The 24,356-nt window shown below is 37.5% G+C and overlaps 1 protein-coding gene across 1 annotated transcript in view; it reads left to right on the top strand.

The window, feature by feature from the left end:
- The window catches only part of muc (dihydrolipoamide S-acetyltransferase muc), a 34,368-nt gene extending 10,907 nt beyond the window's left edge, over window positions 1-23,461 (top strand). The window contains exons 4-9 of the mRNA XM_083115639.1: window positions 422-673; window positions 8,089-8,259; window positions 10,342-10,535; window positions 14,095-14,257; window positions 20,115-20,254; window positions 22,456-23,461. Coding sequence (XP_082971765.1) covers window positions 422-673; window positions 8,089-8,259; window positions 10,342-10,535; window positions 14,095-14,257; window positions 20,115-20,254; window positions 22,456-22,585 — 1,050 coding nt within the window. The 3' untranslated portion in view covers window positions 22,586-23,461. The remainder of the gene's footprint in view (window positions 1-421; window positions 674-8,088; window positions 8,260-10,341; window positions 10,536-14,094; window positions 14,258-20,114; window positions 20,255-22,455) is intronic.
- Window positions 23,462-24,356: the final 895 nt, after the last annotated feature.

The following is a 24,356-nucleotide window of genomic DNA, read 5'->3' on the forward strand; positions in this document are numbered from 1 at the left end:
CTCGCTCCTAAGATGACCCCACAAGAAGAAATCACATGCTGTGAGGTCAGGTGATCTACACATGGACTCCTCGCTGCCATTCTTGTAATATGCTTTAACCGCAAAGGCACGCTGCACACCACTCCACGGCTCCATTATTACAAAATGGCAAGATGTTGTGTATGCCATTCAGTGCTACCAACCTCCAAGAATTGCCAGGACACGATTCAAAATTTCCCATTCTTTTGAGTCCGCCTATATTAATAGGAACCTGTACAAATATCACTCCAACCATATTTCAAATTGTTTTATCAGGATGTCTTTTACATTGCTCAAGAAGTGTGCACTGAATTTTCAGATATCTGTGCATTAGCCTTATGTATATGTGAAGATAGTAATGCCTATATAAGTTGTACATGTATTTTTTATTCCCATTTTCCAGTTAGTGTGCATCATTGTGGAGAGTGAAGATGATATTGCAGCATTTAAAGACTTCAAAGATACAGGGGAAACAGCAGCACCACGGCAGCCAGCCGCTGCAGCTCCTCCAACGCCTACACCAGCAGCTGCACCTCCTCCAGTTGCAGCACAACCCACAGCAGCCCCCTCATTGGCTGGCCCTCCTGCAGGGGGAAGACTCTTTGCCAGTCCACTTGCGCGAAGGCTAGCTGGTGAGCAAGGAATTGATATTAGCGTACGTATTCTTGGTTATTCTTGTATACATATATAAAACTTGCATTGCAGCTTCTTTTCACTGAATTTGTGGTTTTACTAGGAGATTAATAAGTATTCTTGATTGTGTATTTTTAACTAATGCTAATATATGACGGTTATCCAGAAAGTAACTATTAAGAAAAACTTGAATATACCTGTGTATTTATATTCCCATTTGACGTGCATACCATACACTACTTTTTGACATAGTTACCCACCATTGTTGAGGCACTTGCATCAGGGCACAAGTTTTTGTATTCCTTTTATCACAAAACAATGCTGGGTCATTCCACAAAAAGTGGTCCTACTCCATGTAAATAACAAAATGAATTAATATGGAAATTATTATTGTTTTTCATTGCATTAAATGCATATAATTTGCACATTTCAGCAATAAAAGGTACTAGCATCTGCAGCCTATCTATATGCTTCAGACACATGAAGTCAAAATTTGCTACATTTTTAAAGCGTTGCATACTTTGTTAATGCTTTTAATGTATTCAGCGTATGCCACCATTACTCAAGTTTTTTCATTTGTTAGCCGACACCATAAAGTACATCATCATTCGATGAAATCAGTCCATTTTGAATATTTTAATCTAATATGTCTAGAACGTTAAATTTTGCGTGTAAACTGTCACAATCATAATGATGGAATGCCCCTGCCCCTGGTGAGCAAATCCTGTGGTAACAACTTCTTTGATCTTTTCATGATGAAAGACAAGCCTCGGGATGCTGCTCCGCTGTTTCCACCAAGATTTTCAATGTCCCAACGGGCACCTGGGGAAACTGCACACAACTGCGGTTCTCTTAGCTTTCCGCAGTGTCCCCTTCTTCTGGGAAGATTCTGGGGACCGTAGGGGATTACTCTGACAGAACAGACAACTCGACTCCCAGGACCCAATGGCCACTCCTGGTGCCACCAGTTACCTGGACTTAACGGACTTCGAGGGGACTTGTGATGGGCTCCTGGTCCCAAGAGTAGGTGGAGGGCTGGGTACCCCACTTCCCTTTCGCCTACATCGAAGTGCTGCGCTACCAACACCTCTTTGTTCTGCAATGCACTGTGGTGGTGGCCGGGTATAGGCACGAGCGTCGTGCCATCCATTTTCAGGGTCGGTTGCTTCGGCAGGTGAGTTACTACACACTCCTTAGCGGATTTCAACTTCCATGGGCATCCATGCTCACCACTGTGCTATCTTGAGCAACCCAAGGCTTTCATGGTCTGAGCAGTGTCAATTCGGGCACCTTAACCCTGCATTTGGTTCATCCCACAGTGCCAGTCCTACTTACCAGGAGTGGCCCACCGAGCGCTTGGGTCCTACATAGTCCTCACAAAGTTGACAAATTTCATTTCAAATGAGGCAGGCTTATCCATTTTCTTAAACATTATAAGCACACAGGCTGCTGTGTAAGTGTTGTTCAAAAGTCTTTTGAGTTCACTTTATGCACAGTAAGGCTAATCGGGACTAGACCTGCAGTTTAAAGTGGGATCCAAACCACTATGGTCCTCCACCGGGTATCAAACCCTGGGACCCCTTGATCACAAGGCCCTGATGCTACCACTACACCATCGGGGAGGCGTAAGTGGTGTTCAAGTGTGTGCCAATGCCTTCTTAGAGAATCAACAAACTCTGCACCTGTGCATCATCATGACTGCAGTGCAGCGGCAATATTTGCAAATGGAACACTTTCTGGATAAACCTCATGAAATTAAAAAAAAAAATAATAGTTATGGACCAATGTGAATCTTACGCCAATAACAATGAAGTACTGATACAAGGTCTGTTAGAAAAGTAATGAGACTGAATTTTATTCTTTTTACAAATCAAGGTTATCCTCTTCAAAATAGTTCCCTTGGGCAGCTACACAGTGATGGAGGCGTTGTTTCCATTGTTCGTAGCAGTGCTGGAAGGCTTTTGCTGGAATACCTTTCAGCTTGTCGGTTACGCTCTTCTGGATATTATCCAAAGTATCAAAATGGCTCCCTTTCAAGTGGTTTTTGAGCAAGGGAAATAAAAAAAAAAGTCTCAGGGACTGAGATCCGGCTGGAGACTGCTGTGTGATATGGTGCATTGGAACAATCTTTGCGCACACTTTTCTCATGTCCAAATCTTGTGTTAAAATTTGATGGACCGTAAACACGTTCAAATTTAACTCCCTACTGATCATACTAACCATCAATCAACGATCTGAGCCCACAAGAGACTTCACTCTTTCCACATTGTCATCCATTTTTGAGGTTGAAGGTCTTCCCGCACGAGGTTCGTCTTCCACTTGTTCTTGGCCTTTTAAAAAGGACTTGTGCCATCTGAACACTTGTACCCTGGATAGTGCATGTTCTCCATAAGCCCTTTGTAACTTTTCATAAGTCACAGTAGCGGATTCACCAAACTTTAGACAAAATTTGATGGCACAACGTTGCTCAAACTTTGCCAGTCCATTTTCGTAACGCACCTCACAAACACAGAATACAGATGCTCTCATCAATCGTTAAGCAACTGTAGCAAGTTGAAACTTGTACTAAGTCAACGGCATGCATTACCCTAACTGCTGTGTGAAGGTGGAGGCAGCAGCTTTGCCGGTTCGTGCACAGTATTGCCAGTCTCCTTACTTTTCTAACTGACCTCGTATGAGATTAACCAATGTCTAACGATGATATTCTATCTGTCTGATAGAAAAATGCAAACGTTCCATGACAGACCTGAATAGTCCATTATGGAAGAAGTGCGTACCCATTCCCCATTATTTACCATCAATGGAATTGCCAGTATAGTAATGAGCAGAATTACCTGCCCAATTTTACACTGAGTTACAGGCTATGGATATGGATGGATATGTCTGGCATGCGGTGATTGTAGCATTTTCAGACCTTCATGAAAATTGTTGTAACTTCTGTTCTATAATTCCAAATGTAATGATTTAAACACAATTTTCTTAAAAGATAAACTCTCTTTCTTTTTGTTTGTTATGATTTTTGCTCGCAGATTAGTAGTTTCCATGCTATACTACCATAAATCCGATAGATTCTTTTTCATTATTTCTCATCTTTGGGGCACACAATAACCATGAAGGGGACAAAGCACCTTAATCATATTTCTTACGTTTACTGTGTGGTGGCAGGTAAGTCTGAAAATTGTTAAACATATTAGGTGCCTAGGCCCCCTTTATTCTATAAGCTCCCAAATTTTGAAAACTCAGGATTCTTGTTGTGGAATCTGATGGTAGGAGACCTGTATTCTGTTTGCCACTGCTTTGCGACCTTACCTTGCCCCTCTTTCTGCCGAAACCTCAACGCGTGGCTCCGTTGACAGTCGAAACGTTGCCACATCTTTTCCCTCTTCTTGGGTGTCTGCAGCCAGCCCTCCTCTGGGCACGGTCATTGTATCGCCCAGCGGCATGTTGGGCGAGGGATGAAGACAGGCCCATAGCGAGGAGTAGGATAGTTTTCTGGGTGCCATAGAAACTTTTTTTTTTTTAATCACAGCAAAGTCAGATTATGCGAAGGAGAAATTTACAATTAGGAGAGGTATATTCTGGTTACACACTGCCAAAATGTTGTTTCCCAAATTAGTAGTAATAGTAAGTTTTTAAAGATCTTCTTCGGAGACTATAAGACATAACCGAAATATTCTTTAATATGCTAAACTTTTATAATCATAAATACAAATCTTGCTCACCCGCAGATGGAAGAAAGTCTCCATTTTCACTGCACAGCTTGGACATTCATTCACTGTGGGCTGAGGGTGGAGGAGTTTTGCCAAGTCTTGCTGTCAAAATTAATCCACTGTGAAACATTCAGTATTCTTGGAAGTCAGATACTTTTCCTTTTCTCATTCACCCATAAACATTCTCATTCATTTCGCAATAAACACAAGTACGTTGAAATAATAATATATTTTTAAAATTCTTAAAATCGATGTAATTAAACATATTTGTGGCTGACACATTTTAAAAAAGAAGTAACATTACTTTTTTCACAGTGTATAATAATAATATATTTAATAATTTTATTTCTGTTGAGAAGTATTTATTCTTATGCGACGTTAATAACGGTTTCTGCCTTTTTTATCTTACCACGATGATGTTTCCTAACTCATAAAGAATACTCTTGCCCAGGTTGGGATCTGAACCCAGAAACCCTGGCATCATAGCACACTGTACTAACCACTCTGCCTCGAAGGGCGGTGGAAGGTAGCATTTTGAGCAAAGCAAAAATTAAGTTATTAATGTTATATATAGAGTATTTCATATAATATATGAAACAGTGTGTAGTACATCTCCACTGCATATTGAATTACAAGGCTATTATATTCTGTACTGTACTCCTCACAGTTACAAGTATTACACAGAGAAACCAGCCATCCCTCGAGGTGGAGTGGTTAGCACATTGGTGCTACGATGCCAGGGTCCCAGGTTTGAATCCTGCCCTGAGCATGAATGTTTGTGAGTGTTTATTCATCACATGATCACTCAACCCCACCTTTGCAAATTAGCCAAAAGTGGCACAAAAAGCAAAGTAAAATAAAGCAAATGAATCAATGAAACCACTGCGAAACCAAAGTTTTCTATTTTGGAATATCTCTCATTGAACTTGACCTCTACAGGACGTAATGATAACGTCGTCACTCTGAAATCAAGGGGTGCAGAATTCCTTACCCGGTGGAGGCACATTGTGGTTCGGATCCCAGTTTCAGGTGTAGGTTCAACCCTGATTAACCTTTTTGGGTATAAAGTGAACTTTATAAAAACAATCTTTTGTTGAACTTGATATTGGTTTACATTTTTTGAATGTAAGTTTGAATATGTATAATAATAATGACTATAATTAATAGACATAATGAAAGTTGAAAACATCGAGATTTGATCAAATTGTCCTTTGTTCATAGAGATGTTACTGACACTGGTATTGGTGGAAGGGACTGGACTGGATATTTTGCTGCCCTTGAAAAAGAAAAAAAAACAGTCGAACGAACCAGGGAAAACTCCCTCCTCACTGCACTGTTCAAGTGGGGGGAGAGTGGTGGTCATACGCTTGGCAACTCTGGACTAGCCACCTTTGTCGGTGCATACTACACCCCAAGATTTATAGTTGTGGTTTTGCCTCCGATGGGGGACACGGAGGCCGTTTAAGTATGGCAAAAACAGTAGGAAGGCCAAGACACAGATGGAGGGATAATGTTGAGAAGGACCTAAAGGAAATCGATAAGGGTGGAAAAGATTGGATTGATCTTGCCCAGGATAGGGACAGATGGAATGCTTGCGTTGCTGCAGCCATAAACCTTTGGGTTTAAGAAGGCTAGAGAATTAGTTAGTTTAGAAAAATCAAAAGTTTGACACACTGTATCCACAAATGCGGGATTGAGGAAAATTTTGAAATTTGCACCGGTCTTGTGGTTCAACATAATATTAAAATTTGGTGAATGTGTTATTCCAAATAGAAAAGGTATTTAAGATTAAATTTAGCCAAAAATTACCCTACCTCCGCGTGCCTTCATGGCAAGGTGCTATATGCATGGGAAACTTTATTTTTACCTTTAACAAAATCTTCAGTTTCATTTATTGCGTGAAACGAGTCATCAGTAACTTTTGCTTGAGATTCAACTTGCTACGCTCTAGCTTTGTGAACAACATACCCTGACTAATCACAACTGACAACTGAGTGCAGATAAGAAGACTTTCACAAATTATGTACTCTTTAATGAGGGATGTAAGACCAACACCTGCACACAAAAGGGGTGGGCACTCCCATGCTATTGATGAGAGGGTGGAGACTGCATTCAAGCAAAGAAAAACTTTCTCTTCTCTATGGCTGTATTTGGATAACTGCCTTTGAAGTATCCAAAGAACAGGTTGCCAAATTCGAATTACATATGAATTTTGAGCATTGGTTTTAATGGTTTTAATAGGAATTTCAAGGGGAATAAACTTTTGTATGATTTATCCAAGTTCGAATTAAAGAGAGTCCGCTGTACTCAGACTGTTATAAATTATTAGAATGTCAAAGTTTCCATTAGTTCTTCATTTAGAGAAGGAAGCAGAGCTCAGAACTTCGCTTCCTACCTACCTGGCATGACAAAATGTGGAGAGAGACTTGCATATATTTTATTTCATATACATGTTATTTAAACTTATTCAGTGTAAGTTCATTAGAAATATGATTTTCAAATATTGAAACTGGTTTCTTTGTTGCTGTTATGTGCTATGGATTTCTATTCTAAGTTGAACTTGCAAAGTTCAAATGTTCAATTTGACATGTTCTTTCAGCCAAATAACATTATTTAAATCGAAAACACAAAATAATAAGTTCACATGAGGACTCACAACATTCACTTGATACCTCTCAGGGTATGGGTAATATATGTTCGTTCGTTACTCAAATAAAATCAAAGTCAAGTTTTCAGTAAGAAATAGAAGTATATTTTACTTCTTAGCAAAAGAAATACTGTACTTATGTGCATAAATCCATTGGAGTCAAAGAAACAACAGCTTCTTTCAATTCAGCTTGACCACTCTTTTTTAAAATTCAAAGCCCGAACTAAAGACAAAACACAGTCATAATTCCCATGGCAACAACTCTTACAAGATACTGGGTGGCCAGAATTAAAGTTATCCAACTCAGAGCCCTCTTTAGCCTGTTTGAGGCATCGTAGGATATTAAAGAAAATAGTTCAATTTTCCACGACCAGGTTGAAACGTGGCGCTGTACTTCCATGATGGGTTGTAATAATGACATAAACTGCTTCAATCGGTTATGGATTTGCCTTTACCTTGCAATCTTGCAATAAACGAGATTATTTTCTCGCAACTTCCAACCACTAACAAATGTCTTTCTAATTAATAACAGCTAAATCACTTAACTTAAAACACCTGACTTATGTTGTTCAATATTCATTATCACAGCACCACATTTCAACCTAGTGGCGGAAAATTGAACTATTTTTTTTTATCGCCATCCTCTTCCTCGTGGTCTGCATAGTGGAATCACCAAATTTCAGTGTTCTACGATGCCTCAAACAGGCTACAGAGGGCTCTGAGTTGGGTAACTTTAATTCTGGCCACCCAGTATATTTGTACATACAGGCCAGCCACTATCCTGTGGCATCATCAATGATAGGTCTAAATGTTGAATAAACAGAACTCAAGTGAAAGAGATAAAAAAATAACAATAAATATTTGTACAACTGGGAACAACAATAAATATTAGTCCAAGGAGAAAGGACGTGTCAAATTCCTTGGTAAGACATGGGTGTCTTGTTGTGTCTGCCCATTCATCTGTTTTACCAGTTCAACATTCATCCTCTTGTCATGATTAGCCTTTAAAGAAATGCAGGAAAGCAACATGAAATAAGCAAGAGCAAATGCTGAAATAATCACTTTCTATGCTTTTTCCAGGCACTAGGTAGAGGCTCTGGAATGGATGGTACTGTGACCTCCAAAGATCTAGGAAAGGCTCCTGCAGGAATAGCAATGACAGCAGCACCACAGCCAGGTGCTGCTTTTACTGACCATCCTGTTAGTAACATTAGGACTGTTATTGCAAAAAGGCTTCTGGAATCTAAACAGGTAAATTTTTTACACTTATGTATAAAGCTGAGCCGAGTTCACTTGTAACTGATGGCAGATCTGATGTGTTGAGTAATTGATGCAACTGAATGAAATGCCAAGTTTCAAAACAATGTTAATAAACAATTTTCCATGTGACTTTCATCTAATTACCATATTTACACTCATGTATAATGCACACTTTTTTCCAAAAATTTTGACCACGAGTTCTGTGGTGCGTATTATGCATGGAATAATTCGGACAGCCAACATTAAAACCATGCATGTTTTCACTATGTCACTGCGTATAACACGTATATATCAATAGGTGCAAATACAAATTATACAAAGGCCTCCCTGATGGCATAGTGGTAGTGTCGTCATCTTGTAATCAAGGGGTCTCGGGTTCGATACCCAGTGGAGGCACAGTAGTTCGTATCCCACTTTAAACTGTAGGTCCAGTCCCAATTAGTCTTTCTGTGCATAAAGTGGACTTAAAACACCAATTCAATCAATCAACAAATTATACAAATTGCCAGGTTGGACTTCTTTAATAGTAATATTAAAAAAAAACACTATGAAAGTGAAATGTCCATTTCCCATGATTTTTCACTTTGTAATTGAACGTTTTGCGACACTGAGAAAAGCAGTGCTGCGCTGTTCTGCTAGAATCCAAGCATGTACCTCTCATCACATGGAATGTGTATCAGCAGTATTTATTGGGCGAGAAGCAATAGAAAATAACTTCGTGAGTACCATTTCTTGAACCTAAATTGTACCATGCATTATATACGAGATATATTGTTTCTTGCTTTTCCCAGTCAAAAACCAGGATGTGCATTATACACACGTAAATAAGGTACTTCATTGGCTCTCTGTCAGAATTGATCTCTAATTAAAATCCATGATACTTTGTTATGATACTATCTCCTTTGTTCAAATGACAGGTCAGTTATTATTAGATCTGATATAAATATTCATGAAGTTTCATTACATTGATCTATCAGATTGTAAATATTGGAAAGTAAATTCTTTAAGTGTAAGGTTTATTTTTTAATGGGCCAGAATTACCGATTGCTGATATGAATGCATTGAACAAATTTTTATGGAGGTGGTAGAATAACCTTGCATTAAATTTCACAAATTTTTATGCTTCTGTTTTACATGTTCACATAATTATGAATCACTCGAAAGAGTGACAAAAATGTATTAGGTGTCTGTAAGTTAACTCAAGATGAAATTAAAATTATTACTAAAATTAAGTAATTCAGTAAAAGGTAAAAAAAAGGTAAAGTGCTCCCCTGTGCTTAGCACCACACCATGAAGGCATATAGGGGGTGTGTATAATGCCAACATTTTCTTGATCCAGTTGTGAGTGGGGGTGATGTGATCAGCATCACGCCCCTGACTGCCTTTACCCCCAGGTACCCATGTTATTCTACGCTGGGTGGGTGCCGGAGCTGCTTCCAACGTTAGAAAAGTTCCCGGATTTGAACCAGCCGGGCATCGAACCCTGGACCTTTAGCATGGTAGTCAGATGCATTACCGACAGCTACCGCGGCCTTAATTCAGTAATTCGGTATTAACATAAATATAGTGATTCCGTTTTAAAGTTACTCGGTATAATTTGCATTTTGAGAAGATAGACGTAACAATCCATACACATCAATAATTATAGTACTATGGTCAATTCACTCTAGTATGCAACTATATACACCGCTGGTTCCCAAAGTGTGAACTGTGGCACCGTGGATGGCTTACAAGGGCACTGTGAAATGTTCCACTATTTTCACTGAAATGATATGATTGTGCCAAATATGTGCTTATATCGTACTTTTTACATGTAAAATGTTTCTGAATTTGAAACATATGTTTATTTTTTAACTCAGCCAAGCAACCTAAATACACTTATTGAGCATTGCAAGTGTTAGACAGGCCTACATTCTGACTTGAGCACTGTGGAAAAATCTTGAAACACTAAGGGCACCGTGAAGTTGAAAAGTTTAAGAACCTCTGATATACACATAAGATATATTTTTAAGTAGTACATATTGCTTGATATTATTTTCATTTGTGGTAATTTGTCTTCATATTTCATTACAGAATATACCACATTATTATCTCACAATAGATATTTGTGTTGATGAGGTGGTGAAGCTGAGGAAAAATTTCAATAAACAGTTAGAGGATGAGAAAGTGAAACTCAGTGTAAATGATTTCATCATTAAAGCTACTGCGTTGGCATGCAGGAAGGTTCCTGAAGCAAACTCCTCGTGGCTTGGAAATATCATTAGGGAGTAAGTACATCTATCTTTTGTTTCTTTGTGTGTAACTACCAAATGACTGGTTCATGTCACACATATATAAAGGTCAGAACATTTATTCTCAGCCCCATGATTTCTGAAACAACTTAAGCCCCTATCACACGGAACTGGATTTCTAGTAGGAATGCCCTAGTTGGCACTGTACTAACTTTCTAGGTAGCAATCATGGCCACCTGGCTGACTGCTTGACTGGTTTGGAGGAATAGGACATGTTCTAATTGCTACTTGCTTTCCTTGACTGGATTCTGTGGAACAGCCAATCAGAGAAAAGTTTCGCCATGTGAAGATAATCTGAGTGTGCAAAGGAGCGTTTTTGTCTGTGGTTTCAGAGTGTTACTCCAGCAATGTATAACATATACAGCATGAAAGTCACGTAAGTTACACCATCTATGCTGAATGTGCGGTGTTTACATTTGAAACAACTAAAATATTATTCCATACGTGTACAGTAAACGTTGTAAAGTATGTATTTAAGCAGTGCCATTGTTTTGTACCTAATAACTTTTTATACAAAACGTTATTCCTCTCGGTTGAATAGTTATCGGCTTTTAAAAATGTGAAGTGATACATTGTTAATGTTTACATCTCATGCGGCCGCCATTACAACTTCCCTCGTATGGGAACAAAAGTCTATCGAAGAGTACGCTGATAAGTATCGTGTGAGGCGAAAACTAGCAAATTGGTAGCCAGTCCAGCGCCAACTAGGGCATACCTACTGGAAATCCAGTTCCGTGTGATGCGGGCTTAACTCTGTAGCCTTCTTAAACGCAAAGGTTCATGGCTGCAGCAACACAGGCCTTCCATCTGTCCCTATCCTGAGCAAGATCTATCCACTCTTTTCCATCCCTACCAATTTCCTTTAGGTCCATCTCAACATTTTCCCTACATCTTCGTCCTGGTCTTCCTACTGGTCTCTTACCATCAGGTTTCCCAACAAGAATCATGTAAACTCTTCTTTCCTCTCCCATAACAAACAGAAGGAACATAATCTCTCCAAGTTTTATTAACGTAAGTTAAGAGTTGACAAGATCACTTTCAGCTGATTTCCATTGTGGAGTGCTTATTCCTGCATGTTCACGCTGAAGACTGAGCGAAGTGCTTTGTCTGGCACAGTGAGTTCCTGCACAAGTTCTGCCATGTACGAAGTCTTCAGTTGCAAATGGTTATGAAGCTCCCCATACCATAGAGTGGTTTGCAATCCAGTGCTTACTTTTCAAAAGTTCCTATGACTGAGCTGGATGTCTTGCTCAACTCTATCCACTTCCTCCAAACATGATAGTGCTAGGCAACCAGTGCTTTTGCCTTTTGACAGGCAATCTTTCTCCAGGAATAGTGTGTACCAATGCTTAATGGATCAAACCCAAACTGACACCGACAACTGAGTTGCACTGTGATTACAGCAGTGTTTCGAAGTAACTAGTTACAAGTAACAGTTACTTTTTCCAACAGAAGTAATGTTTCAACAGTTACTTCTACAGGTCCATTTACAGTTACTTCATGACACTTAAGTTGCTACATAAGTGTCGTAAATTATTTGTGATTTAGGACTTAAAGTGAACCAGAACCATCGGTAAACAATTTTTTCTGGTAAACTCAATGACATAATACTTCTAAAGGATCCTTCAATGCAGCGCTAGTAAGTTAACAAACGTGGGTTGTTTCATTGTTGGGCAAATTTGCAAGTTCTGTTTCTTTCTGAAACCTCGTACGTATGCAATACCTTTAGAGGTTATACTAATAAACAAAAAAGTCAGAACTGAAATATAGTGTATAGTTTTAAAGAAATGGTGTCCTAATTCTGCCACCTGGTCCAGGCAAATTTTGAAAATGGGGCCTTTCTCCCCCTGAACCCTTAATTGTCGCATGTTGTGTAAACTGTTGCTTTTTACTCATTGTTGTATGTATAATTTTAATTTTCAAATAGATGCATACAGTAGTTTACCCATAATACTGCAGGGGTAATGAAGGGAAAGAAAGGACTTTTTAGTAATAATAGTAACAATGGATATATTGTTTTGTAATTTGAGTATGTCATATCTTCATATGTATACTAAAGAATAACAAAGAAAGAGCTGATATATTGTGTGTAGTTTTCAAGAAATGTCATATTAATTGCTGCTGTGTGCTGCTGGTCAATATATAGACCATCCATCCTTTACAGTTATACACTTAGTGGTGGAAATGTTAAAAAATATTTATATTATGAAAACACAATAAAAATATCAAATAAAAAGTCACTACTTACGATGTTGTGAGTCTCCTTCTTTGAAACTGCTACTTTTCGGAGGTGCAACCGCCTCCTTCTTCATGCAATTTTAGGCATGTTCTCATATTAGTCAAGTTTATCTTTCAAGGAAAAGTTTTTGCGGGTTGGAATGAAGGTAGAAAATTTGATAAAACGTGTTCTCATATTAAAAAATATATCCTTACCCCTTGTTATTGTTCACTAAAATTTACAAAAACAGGTTAAAACGATTAAAACTATAAAATCAAAACTCCCTGCCAAACGTGCTGTCATCAGCTGATGCTCCCGTGTGGAAAGAAAAACTTGACGCAGCATGGTAGTGACACATGCCTAAAATTGCCTGAAGAAGGAGGCGGTTGTACCTCAGAAACCTAGCAGTTTCAAATAAGGAGACTCACAATATCGTAAGTAGTGACTTTTTATTTGATATTTTTATTGTGTTTTCATAATATAAATATTTTTTAACATTTGTCAACTGTGAGTAATGTGCACAAAACCAATTATGAATATAAAGTGGTGGTGGAAATATCGACTATCAATCTGCTAAAGGTTAAACTACCAGTCATATTAATCAGAAACACTATCTGCTGTTCAGATTGATTTAATAACTATACTTATTGCACAATAAGTAATATTGGGGTTCCACCGTGTTACATGCATTTTTACTGCTCCTTCAATGCTTAAGATTTTCACATTACTTTATTTCTGGAAAATTGAAACAAAGTTTTAATGAGAAAATAATAATAATAATAATTGAGGTGCACCTTTGTGAGAAATGACCAAATTTCTTGCATTTGCAAAACCATTTCATCCGCCACTAAATATACAATAAACACTAAAGTGCCAAACTGCAATAAATGAGGATGACAATCTCTTCTGAATCGAACACTCACCATCTAGTCTAGAAATAACAGAAGTCATAGCACTTCAGGTAACTCTCTTTGAACAGAAGAAGTGTTATCCCCAATTTACATTGCATATTTCGTGGAATTTTTTGCATTACAGTGCAAAATTTGGTGTTATTCTGAATATTGCATAATTTGCTTTATTTGCAATTTTCAAACGGTAAAAATTTGCCTCCTTAACCTCCCAGATACATTTTACACTTTATTGTGCTTTCCTGATATTTTCTGTGTTATCGTTAAAATGAAAACTTCACGTCCCTACGTATTGAGCATGCTGCAACTTGCTTATTATTTCAAAGAGTAATTATGGATATTTTATTTAAGGAAGAACTACCATTATTGGTTGTTAAAATAAGTAATTTCTTTCTGTTTTTCTATGCAGGTTCCATCAAGTAGATGTTAGTGTAGCTGTAAGTACAGATAGGGGACTCATTACGCCTATTGTGTTCAATGCTGATAGTAAAGGTTTGGTTGCTATCAGTCAAGATGTTAAAAGGTTAGCAGGCAAAGCGAGAGAAGGCAAACTCCAACCACATGAATTCCAGGTTTGTTATTTTCTTACTTAATGTAATACACTAATTATGTGACACAATCATAAAGTTCTCAGAATTCGTCTCCAGATGTAGAATGAGCTATAAGACAGCATGCACATTGTTGCCATCTGTCTGCTCGCAGTTGGAACAGGTCTGGACAGGTTTTGCTGTCTAGTGCCATTTAGTAGGGCTGAGCCGATGTATCAGTATCGGAAAGTATCGATTGGAATTTATTTGCTGATACCTGCCGATACTTCTCCGGCATTTTGGTCTTCACGGAGTCCTGAAAAATGTCGTGTGGCACTAATTATCCTGGAAGTTGCCAGTCTTTTAATTCTGAACCAATTTTGTAATCATTTAATATTCTGATGTAGGTAATTCGAAAGCAAAAATCTTGTAAATTGCTTGATATAAGTGGAATAGTTGCACATTAATTTTAATAGTGTATAATTATAACTAATGTTAATAGTGAAATGTTAATAGCATATTTTAAAAAAGTTTTATTACAATTTTCGAGCATCGTTATCATTAGGGCCCCGGAGTTTATGTAATAACATATTCTTTATTTGGTAGCGGATCAAATACTGAGGTGAGATCTTTACGTATCGGATGAAAGTCAGCCGAAATAGATGAACTTCATAAAACATATTTTAACATATTTGACCAATTTTGCATTTTTACAACGTATTTCTTCAATTTTCTCGTAATAAGACATATTTCTGTATAATTTTGCAATTGTCTTGCACATAAATAATGGATAGTTTGCATTATCAACGATAGGATAAGGAAATTACGGACAAAGACATTAAAAAAAGGATGCCGTCTTTTCTTCTCTTCTTGCAGTCTTCTAATTATTGTTCTGTACTAAAACAATAATACCTCCCTCTTTCTTTTACCCCGTCGACAATTGATAGCTGTACAAGCATTATTGAGGAAAAATGGCATTGTTGTGTTTGCACGAGAATCACCGGACAGGATGTAAACAAGTTTCAATTGTTCTCATTTCTTTACCTTTTTTTTCACTTCTCACAACAAGCACTCAAAACTAAAAATAACATTCAATACATTACAGACCCTATTCCCTACTCTATCGGCAATCGAGTATGGCAGTTTCAACATCACTTGTGTTTGAGTGAGGCACATATCGTATGTAGAAGTGCAAGTGAATAGAAAGCCTCCTCAAAAGGAATCTGTTGCGGTGAGCCTGTGGGCATTTCTTAGATTTTGGGGTCGACAGTATTCTGTTTTTGCAAGTTGTGTGAAACCAGGGTAGGATATTCGAAGAGATCTTCAGTATTGGAGCATTTAGACATGGCGAACATTAAAATCTACCTAAAAAGGTTTTATTACAATTTTCGAGCATCGTTATCATTAGGGCCCCGGAGTTTATGTAATAACATATTCTTTATTTGGTAGCGGATCAAATACTGAGGTGAGATCTTTACGTATCGGATGAAAGTCAGCCGAAATAGATGAACTTCATAAAACATATTTTAACATATTTGACCAATTTTGCATTTTTACAACGTATTTCTTCAATTTTCTCGTAATAAGACATATTTCTGTATAATTTTGCAATTGTCTTGCACATAAATAATGGATAGTTTGCATTATCAACGATAGGATAAGGAAATTACGGACAAAGACATTAAAAAAAGGATGCCGTCTTTTCTTCTCTTCTTGCAGTCTTCTAATTATTGTTCTGTACTAAAACAATAATACCTCCCTCTTTCTTTTACCCCGTCGACAATTGATAGCTGTACAAGCATTATTGAGGAAAAATGGCATTGTTGTGTTTGCACGAGAATCACCGGACAGGATGTAAACAAGTTTCAATTGTTCTCATTTCTTTACCTTTTTTTTCACTTCTCACAACAAGCACTCAAAACTAAAAATAACATTCAATACATTACAGACCCTATTCCCTACTCTATCGGCAATCGAGTATGGCAGTTTCAACATCACTTGTGTTTGAGTGAGGCACATATCGTATGTAGAAGTGCAAGTGAATAGAAAGCCTCCTCAAAAGGAATCTGTTGCGGTGAGCCTGTGGGCATTTCTTAGATTTTGGGGTCGACAGTATTCTGTTTTTGCAAGTTGTGTGAAACCAGGGTAGGATATTCGAAGAGATCTTCAGTATTGGAGCATTTAGACATGGCGAACATTAAAATCTACCTAAAAAGGTTGTGTTTGTGTACTGATTGCCTAGATTTACCAAAGCTGTAGCTAGCAGCCAATTATGCTTTAGTTTCCATAAAGGTGTAAATCTGACATAATAGTAAGTGAAACTTAGGGTAATTGCAGTGAACCTCAACATATTTTCAGTATTTTTCCACTACATTCTTCGGTTAAAGGGATTCTGGCTTCATTTAATACCCCACCCTAGTCGATCTTCCCTGGAAGATACAGACTTTCCGCATAATGAGAAATTCAAAAGTACTGTTGTGCATATTTTTGGCTTTACTGGGAATATTTATGAATTTTTCTGACATATTTTCAATTTTGCATGGCCTATTTTTAAATTTTTATGACATAATTACATACATATTTTACACTTTTATAGCACATAAAGTCCCAGGCCCTAGTTTCATTATTGGTGGGAATCAGTAAGAGTATCAGCATTAGTATTACTTCAAAGTGGTATCAGCTCAGCCCTAGTCATTAGTGTTCGGTTTCAGTTAGATGTGTTAGTCATTTAGCGCAGTGTCACAATTTAGACACCTTGCAAACATCAAGTTCATGTGCAAATCGGCTGTTTCAAGGAACCAGTACTTGTCACAAAAGATCATCACTGGTAATGAGTCATGAGTGTTTACTAATGACCACTGCAGTCATCAGAGTGGCATGCAGCATCATCTCCCTGGCCAAAGAAATCACACTAAATGATCATTCCTATCTGCAAGTTTTGTAGAGGTTGCATGATGCACTTCAGAGGAAACAGCATGACAAGTTGCAGGGAGAGTGGTTTCTTCATCATGATAACGCAGGGCCACATATGGCTTTTCTGCAACAATTCTTCACAAGAAAAGCATTCTTGTCATTGTCGGCTGTTTCCTACTCTTAAAAATGGGCATTTCCCAACCATTGAGGACATCAAATCGATATGACAGCCAGACCTTGGAATACTCCAACAGAAGCCTTCTGTTGGTGCTTCCAACAATGGCAGCATCAATAGAGGAATCAAGAATGATTGAGAGTGTGAGTGCACACACAAGCACATGGGAGCAAGGAACCTGCTTTAAAGGTGATTACATAAGCATTGCCATAACAGTGCTATGCCACAATTCTGGGAACTTTTTGACTTGCCCTCGTATATATGTATGCCTACTGATAGCTAACCAGTCTCCTGGTTGGCATATTAATTAACTTCTTTCCTTGGTATAAGATTTCAAATATTTCTTTTTACTTTTGTAGTTAATGGTGTAGATTTATAGACACTAAAAAATGTAAAGTACGTAGGCATAACAGACAACAAAAATGATGAGCATTTCCATTCAAAGACACTGTAAAATAAACAAGGTTCCAAAATAGTAGTACAGACAAAATAGAGAAAAAAAAATCCCAAAGAGTTGAGATGAAATTTTGCACATACCTTCCGGGAAGCATTGAACCATACTAAAAGTTCGCGTGAACCCAACATATGATGGTTCTTTAGGAATGCATCTGCCAAAAATTTTGTCTAATTTTACTGTAGTGGTAGCCATTTTCTAGTACGGTGGCCATAGTTCAAGTTGGATTTGCAGTGATGTTAAATCACAAGTCTTGAGCTAATTTGTAATTTTCAACTCCTTGTCTAATTTTGCTCTACGTGCAGCAATTTTTTTAATATGGCAGTAATAGAACATGTCACCATGCTTCCACGAAGCTATGTGCAAAATTTCATCTGTTTGGAAATTTTTTCCTCTATTGGTAACTTTTTCACCTAACTATAGGCAGTGAAGATGAACTTATTAATTTTCTTTGCCAGGTGTACACTTATTGACTTGAATTTTATATTGTATTTTGTCATGTCTTTTGTGTTATGCTAATTAGGACTGGACCTCCAGTGAGATCCAAACTGTGGTGCGATGTGCCTCCAATCTATGCTGGCAGTATTTTATTACAGTCAAAAACCTACTAATCATAATAATGATGAATGCTGGTTATATGAAATTGTTGAAGGTACTCTCAGAAACACAGTAACTGTCAGAAACACAGTAACTGTCTAGTTCGCTGCACTTTTGACTCTCTCTGCACTCACACATCTAGTTGGTTACACTGTGCAACTACTTCATTGATTTAGTGTCAAGTAGTGTATTTGGTGTCTCCGTTTGCAGTACGATCTCGAGCCATGGTGCTTCCGGTGTATAGCCACGTGGTGCGTGCCGACTAATCAGATGAACGTTTAAAGCAGCTGACAGGCATTTGTTGAATGTTCTGAACTTGAACACTGCTATTCGTGTACTTGGTTGAATATAATTTCCTTATACCAGGATACACCTGTACTACACCTAGTGTCAAAAAGTGCAGTGAACTAGATGGGGCAAGTGTATTGTGCTGAGAGTCAAAGAAGGGGGGAAAAAATGTGCATGAATAAGGAAAAAAAGAAACTACTTCTGTGCATCAAACTTGTCATTTTTACCTCACTTGATTATGCTGAAGCAGTGATGTGCAAATGGTGATGCAAGAAGTGACACCTGGGTGTTTGGACCTGAAACGTTTTTCTTCTTCCAGTCATTCCTGAAGCACCTACATTTTCCACACTAGTTGGCTAACAATCTCTAACATTTTACCAAACAGAAGAATATGATATAAATGCTTCTTTTGAGATTTAGAATGTGTAGAATAGAATGAAAAGAAATGTACTAAAAAGTTACAATATAGTTCAGGGAACACACAAAAAGCTTCATGAAAAAATCACATCTGATTCTACAGAGAGGAACACTAGTTTAAATCTAACCAGTGCGTAGTTAGAGATCGGTTAGTTCATTGAACGCTCCAGCCTAACTATTGCCTATTTTGGCAGGAGCAGGAAGCTCTTGCCTTGACTCATCTCACCAAACAGGTCGATAGGTGCCGGGGCCTGCCCCAATATCTTCCTGGAGATGAGGCCTGCTCGAAAAGGCTTTTTTTTAATAAGCACATCTGATTCTACGTTCTGCCAATAAAAAAAAAAAAACATGTTTCAATACAAATACAAGACCTACAATATTAGTGCAACAGACACGTTACAACTGATGGTCCAGTCAGTGTGAAAACAAAGTGGCTGTTCAGTGCAGTGGCACTGTGGGTGAAAAGGACCCAATAAGAAAAATGTGCCAAGAAATTCTTGTAACCATGGTTCCAGGAATAGAACATGTGTCATAATCAGGTGATAAGGATGAGGTTGAAAGGTAACGAAGATGGTCTAGCCCTCACGATGATTGAATCCACTTTGTTTTGTCATCAGGTGCAATCCACCTGTACACCACCTCTCGGGGGTTTATAATACTGATGACAATGAATGGTGAACTTACGTAATAAATTAGGGATGGACCTATATGAAATTTTAGCCAATACCGATGAAGTAACAGAATGGCAGAATTTTGCACTAAATAATAAAGATATTTATAGAAACATCGAATCGGGAAAATAATTGATAATTTTACCGATAAACTGATACACCGATATGCCTATATCGGCCAATACTGACTAGTATCGATTAATCTGTCCCATCCCTAAAATAAATGAAGGAACATACACAATGTCAAATCTAGAACTCTTGATATTGTAGCATGTTATGCTCACCACTTTTCCATGGAGAGGGGTAGGACTATGTAGGACTGACTTTCCTGGTAACATAGCAAAATATACAATTATTGAAAATAAAAATGTTTGTTGTTGTTTGCAGGGTGGAACAATTTCTGTGTCCAATCTGGGAATGTTTGGAGTGAAACAGTTCTGTGCCATTATAAATCCACCCCAGTCATGCATACTTGCCGTTGGAACATCAGAAGATAGGGCAGTGCCAGACGAAGATTCAGAAAAAGGGTGAGTAATAATTATTATAATTTCTTATAGTTGCGGCAAGACTATTTTCATTAAGTGTACTGTTTACTATCTAACTAACTCTCTAGTTTCTTAAACTAGCAGCACAAGCCTTCCATCTGTCGCTATCCTTGGCAAATCAACAATCCTTATCGATTTCCTGTAGCTCCATCTCAACATTATCCCTCCATCTTCATCTTGGTGTTCCTACAAGACTCTTACCAACAGGTTTCTAAACAAAAATCGAATAAACCTCTAAACTCTTCTTTCGTCTCCCATTCATGCCACATGGCCTGCCCATCTTCATTTAATTATTCTAATAATATCTGGACATAAATACTGTATTTCGGAGAGCTCTAGAAATAGAAATAAGATGAAAGAATATTTTAATCCACAATATTTTGCAGGGTTTCATAGATATAGGATCTACAACCAATTGTAAAGTAGTTGATAACTTTAGAAGCCCAGAGTCAAATCAATACCTGCCTGAATTGACACAATTCTTACCCTTTTTGGATCTACAAAAATGATTGACTATTGGGTTGTGGGGTGAAGGGGTATTGTGAGCCAGGAAGTTTTGGAAGTTGGGAACATCTGAAAACAACCCTGAGCGTGCCAGGGAAAATGTTTTTGGTGTCCGGATAAATGTGAAGGATGAGGAGGAGAGAACGTAGGGGGTGTCTGATTTTGTTGAGGTTGCGGTTGTATTGGGTGACAAGTAGAGTGGAGCCCTGATTTTGCATTTTCCCAAGTTATACATTCAATCTTGATAGTCCAAACAAAGCAAAATGTTGTAAAATTTTCATCAATTTTACATTTTCCCACATTTTAAGTTTCTTCATCTTGGTCCTTTGAAAACTACAAAATCGTGGTTCCACTGTAAAGGGGAAGTTTGTGGGAGTGTATGAGACAGCTCGGGATATTTGTTTGGTGGTCAGGGTGCATGGATATCCATTGTTGATCAAGGCTTGGTGTAGGTACAGGTTGTAGTTCGGTCCAGGAAAGTGGTGTGTCCAGAGCATGAAGTTGTCGTCAATGAAATGGACCCAGGGGAGAGGTTTGAGGGGTTGGGTCTCCAGGAAGTCTTGTTCGAGTTGGCCTTGAAGAGGTTGGTAGGATGGGGCAGTTCTTGTGTCCATGGCTGTGCCTTGGATCTGAATGTAATCTTTGTCCTTAAAAGTGAAGTTGTCACAAGTGATGAGCTAGGAAGGGTCAGGAAATTGGTTCTGGGGTTGTGGGTTTTATTGACAATACCTTCATGAAATCCAATTCTGCAGCACACTTACAAGTCAAAAGTGGGGATCGCATGATTGAATGTTCAACAGCTTGACATATGGCATTTTCCATTAACAACTTAAATAAAAGTCCTCGCTGATAAAGACAGCCAGGGCATGGTGCTGATCACATCACCCTCACCTTCAGCCGTGATCAAGAAATTGTGGAGCCCTAACTCCACACTCCCTATGTGCCTTCATGGCATGGTGCAAAGCACAGGGAAGCACTTTTTTACCAGATAAACCAAACTTTTTTTAATGGAAAAGAAGTAAGTTGTATATGTATTTAGATATTTACTTTAAAAAAGTATTTGCTAGAGATTATATGTTATATCCATAAAAATTATAACAAAATGGCACAACATTGCATTGAATTTTAAGATATTTATAGATATATCGGATCGGTAGGGGCATGCATATTTCGTTTTTGACAAAAACACGAAATGTGAAATAACACACTGTAATGTTAATTTTCCATGTTTCTGAAAGGTGCGAGGTGCATAATGACATAAATGTGTTATTAGAAGGGATTTGTTTATTTTGTGTAGTAAGAACGATTTTTAAATCAAATTTAGGGTTATATTCACAATTTTAAAACCAAAATGTCATTTTATATACTGCTTTTTCACCGCTTTAACAATGAAATTTTATTTTATTTACTGCTTTTGAACCCGAAATTGACTGTTTTTGTACCAAAATTTTGCTTTGCTATTTACCAAAAATATGTGCCTATACGGATCGGTAAAATAACGTAATATTATTGATAAACTGATAACACCAATATGTTTATATCGGCCGATACTGATAGATTACGATTAATCTGTCCCATCCCTACTAAAACCCATGTTGATTGCAGGGATATGCAGATTGTTTTACTTGCCCTGTATGTAATGTTTCATAAACATTGTAAATTTAATTCTTTCTTTTTAGGTTCAAGGCAAGTCAGTTCATGTCTGTAACCCTGAGCTGTGACCATCGAGTAGTGGATGGAGCCGTGGGTGCTCAGTGGTTGATGGAATTCAGACGCTTCCTGGAGAAACCTCATACGATGCTCTTGTGAAAGGAAAGTTAATGTGAATATGTATACATACATGTATAGTCAAGTGTAGAAAATAGAATGTGTACAGCGTTTAGACGGACAAACGTTAGTGGCTACACAGGCAAAGTCTTACATTGCGACAATGTAAGCATGTGTTTGCATGTGTGCAAGAGGTGTTGCAGTGGGGAAAACAGCAGAAATGAATTCTCTGTAGCATGTCACTTTTTAAAAAATGCAAATCACAACATTCATAACAGACATTGGCATCCTGCAGAAAATTTTTCTCTCATACTGTCTGTGGAATAAGTTTGTCAGAAGAAACGAACATTCCATAACATCTAGACAAATAAAAACCTCTTTTTGTGGTGTTTTTAATCAAGCAAGAAACTCAGAAACTCTAGTTGGAAAGCTTGCGTTTAGAGAGTACCAAAAAGATCAAATCTAGTCAGTCTGCCGTGGTATGTACAATATTTTTTCAAATGAGGCAATATAGGTTTCTTTTATTATCAATCAATACTCACACTTTGTACTTTGCTTTCCATGTGAACAAAAGTTTATTTAAATTGTTCTGAGTTGATCATAATGATAACTTATTCAATGTTTTGTCGCAGTATGCTGTATAATGCATTGTAGATTATAATTTTTTGATTGTTATGCGAAAATTGTCATAAAAACTAATCATGCATTAAATATATTTTATTAATCTTATTCTGCAATGTTGTTCCCAAATGTATTGGAAAATGTAACAACAAAAGATATATTTCACCAACCATGACATGGCTTGATGTTCACATTGCTGATTATGTTGTTGAGATACAACAAAAGCTGGTCTTTATGGATGTTATTCAGAAGTTAAGTTTCATGATATTGTGTATATAAAATGAGTTCTTGGAATCACTGCTTGTTTTGTTTTCACCTCTTGTTACATATCCAAAATTGATCATTTTTTGAATGTTCCCATTCAAATTGGATAGATGCATTTATGTAATGGCAAATGTACTAAATTATCATGAAACTCTGGTCCAAAATTGTTCAATAAATTCAAGATTTTTGAAAAGTATGAAAATGACAACTCTTAGGAAACATAAGTTGAATGAATAAATGCTTGATTTATGAAAATTCAATGAACGTTGATAATGTTAAATTAGGATGACTGTGTAAAATATTAACTTCCATCAGTTTAACATGAGCTGGGCACCACAGTCTCTCAAAAACCCAAAAGGAAATTCAAAAATAAAATAATGGTTGTGAATTTATTTGAGCTGTAAAATTATTGAAGCTCTCCTTTACACATTTCAGCATATGGGAAAAAAATATTCCTACCTTTGAAATCCTTGAAGGTTGTATCAAAATATAGCAGAAAACTCAAGTGTTTTTGTGGCTCCAGTGTCAACTTCATGAGCGAGAAGAGAAATGATGGTGCCCTGGACCTTTGTCTTGCACAAAACTAGTGTAAATATCTACACAACTAAAAACAAAGACTGAGGTGATGTTAATGCAATTATGAGTTCATTTCAAGTTATTTGAACACACTTATAAATAAAAGAATCATGTTAATCGACCTAGTGCGTTATATTTGTAATCACAGTTTTCTCATGAGCTACTGAGCACTCGGTCATTCATTTTTCTTAAGTGGGTCATTTTTGACCCAATGGGAATTTTGTGGCTCGTAGTATATAGGCATTATATTTTTTACTGGATATTTTTGTTCTATGGAACCTGTATTTCTTATCTACATTTTTCATGAACTTAGGTTTTGTGGTTTATGTATAATTCATTTTATATACAGCTT

The sequence above is a fragment of the Lepisma saccharinum genome, chromosome 30 (genome assembly GCF_977018435.1).
Source record: "Lepisma saccharinum chromosome 30, izLepSacc3.1, whole genome shotgun sequence".
NCBI lineage: Eukaryota > Metazoa > Arthropoda > Insecta > Zygentoma > Lepismatidae > Lepisma > Lepisma saccharinum.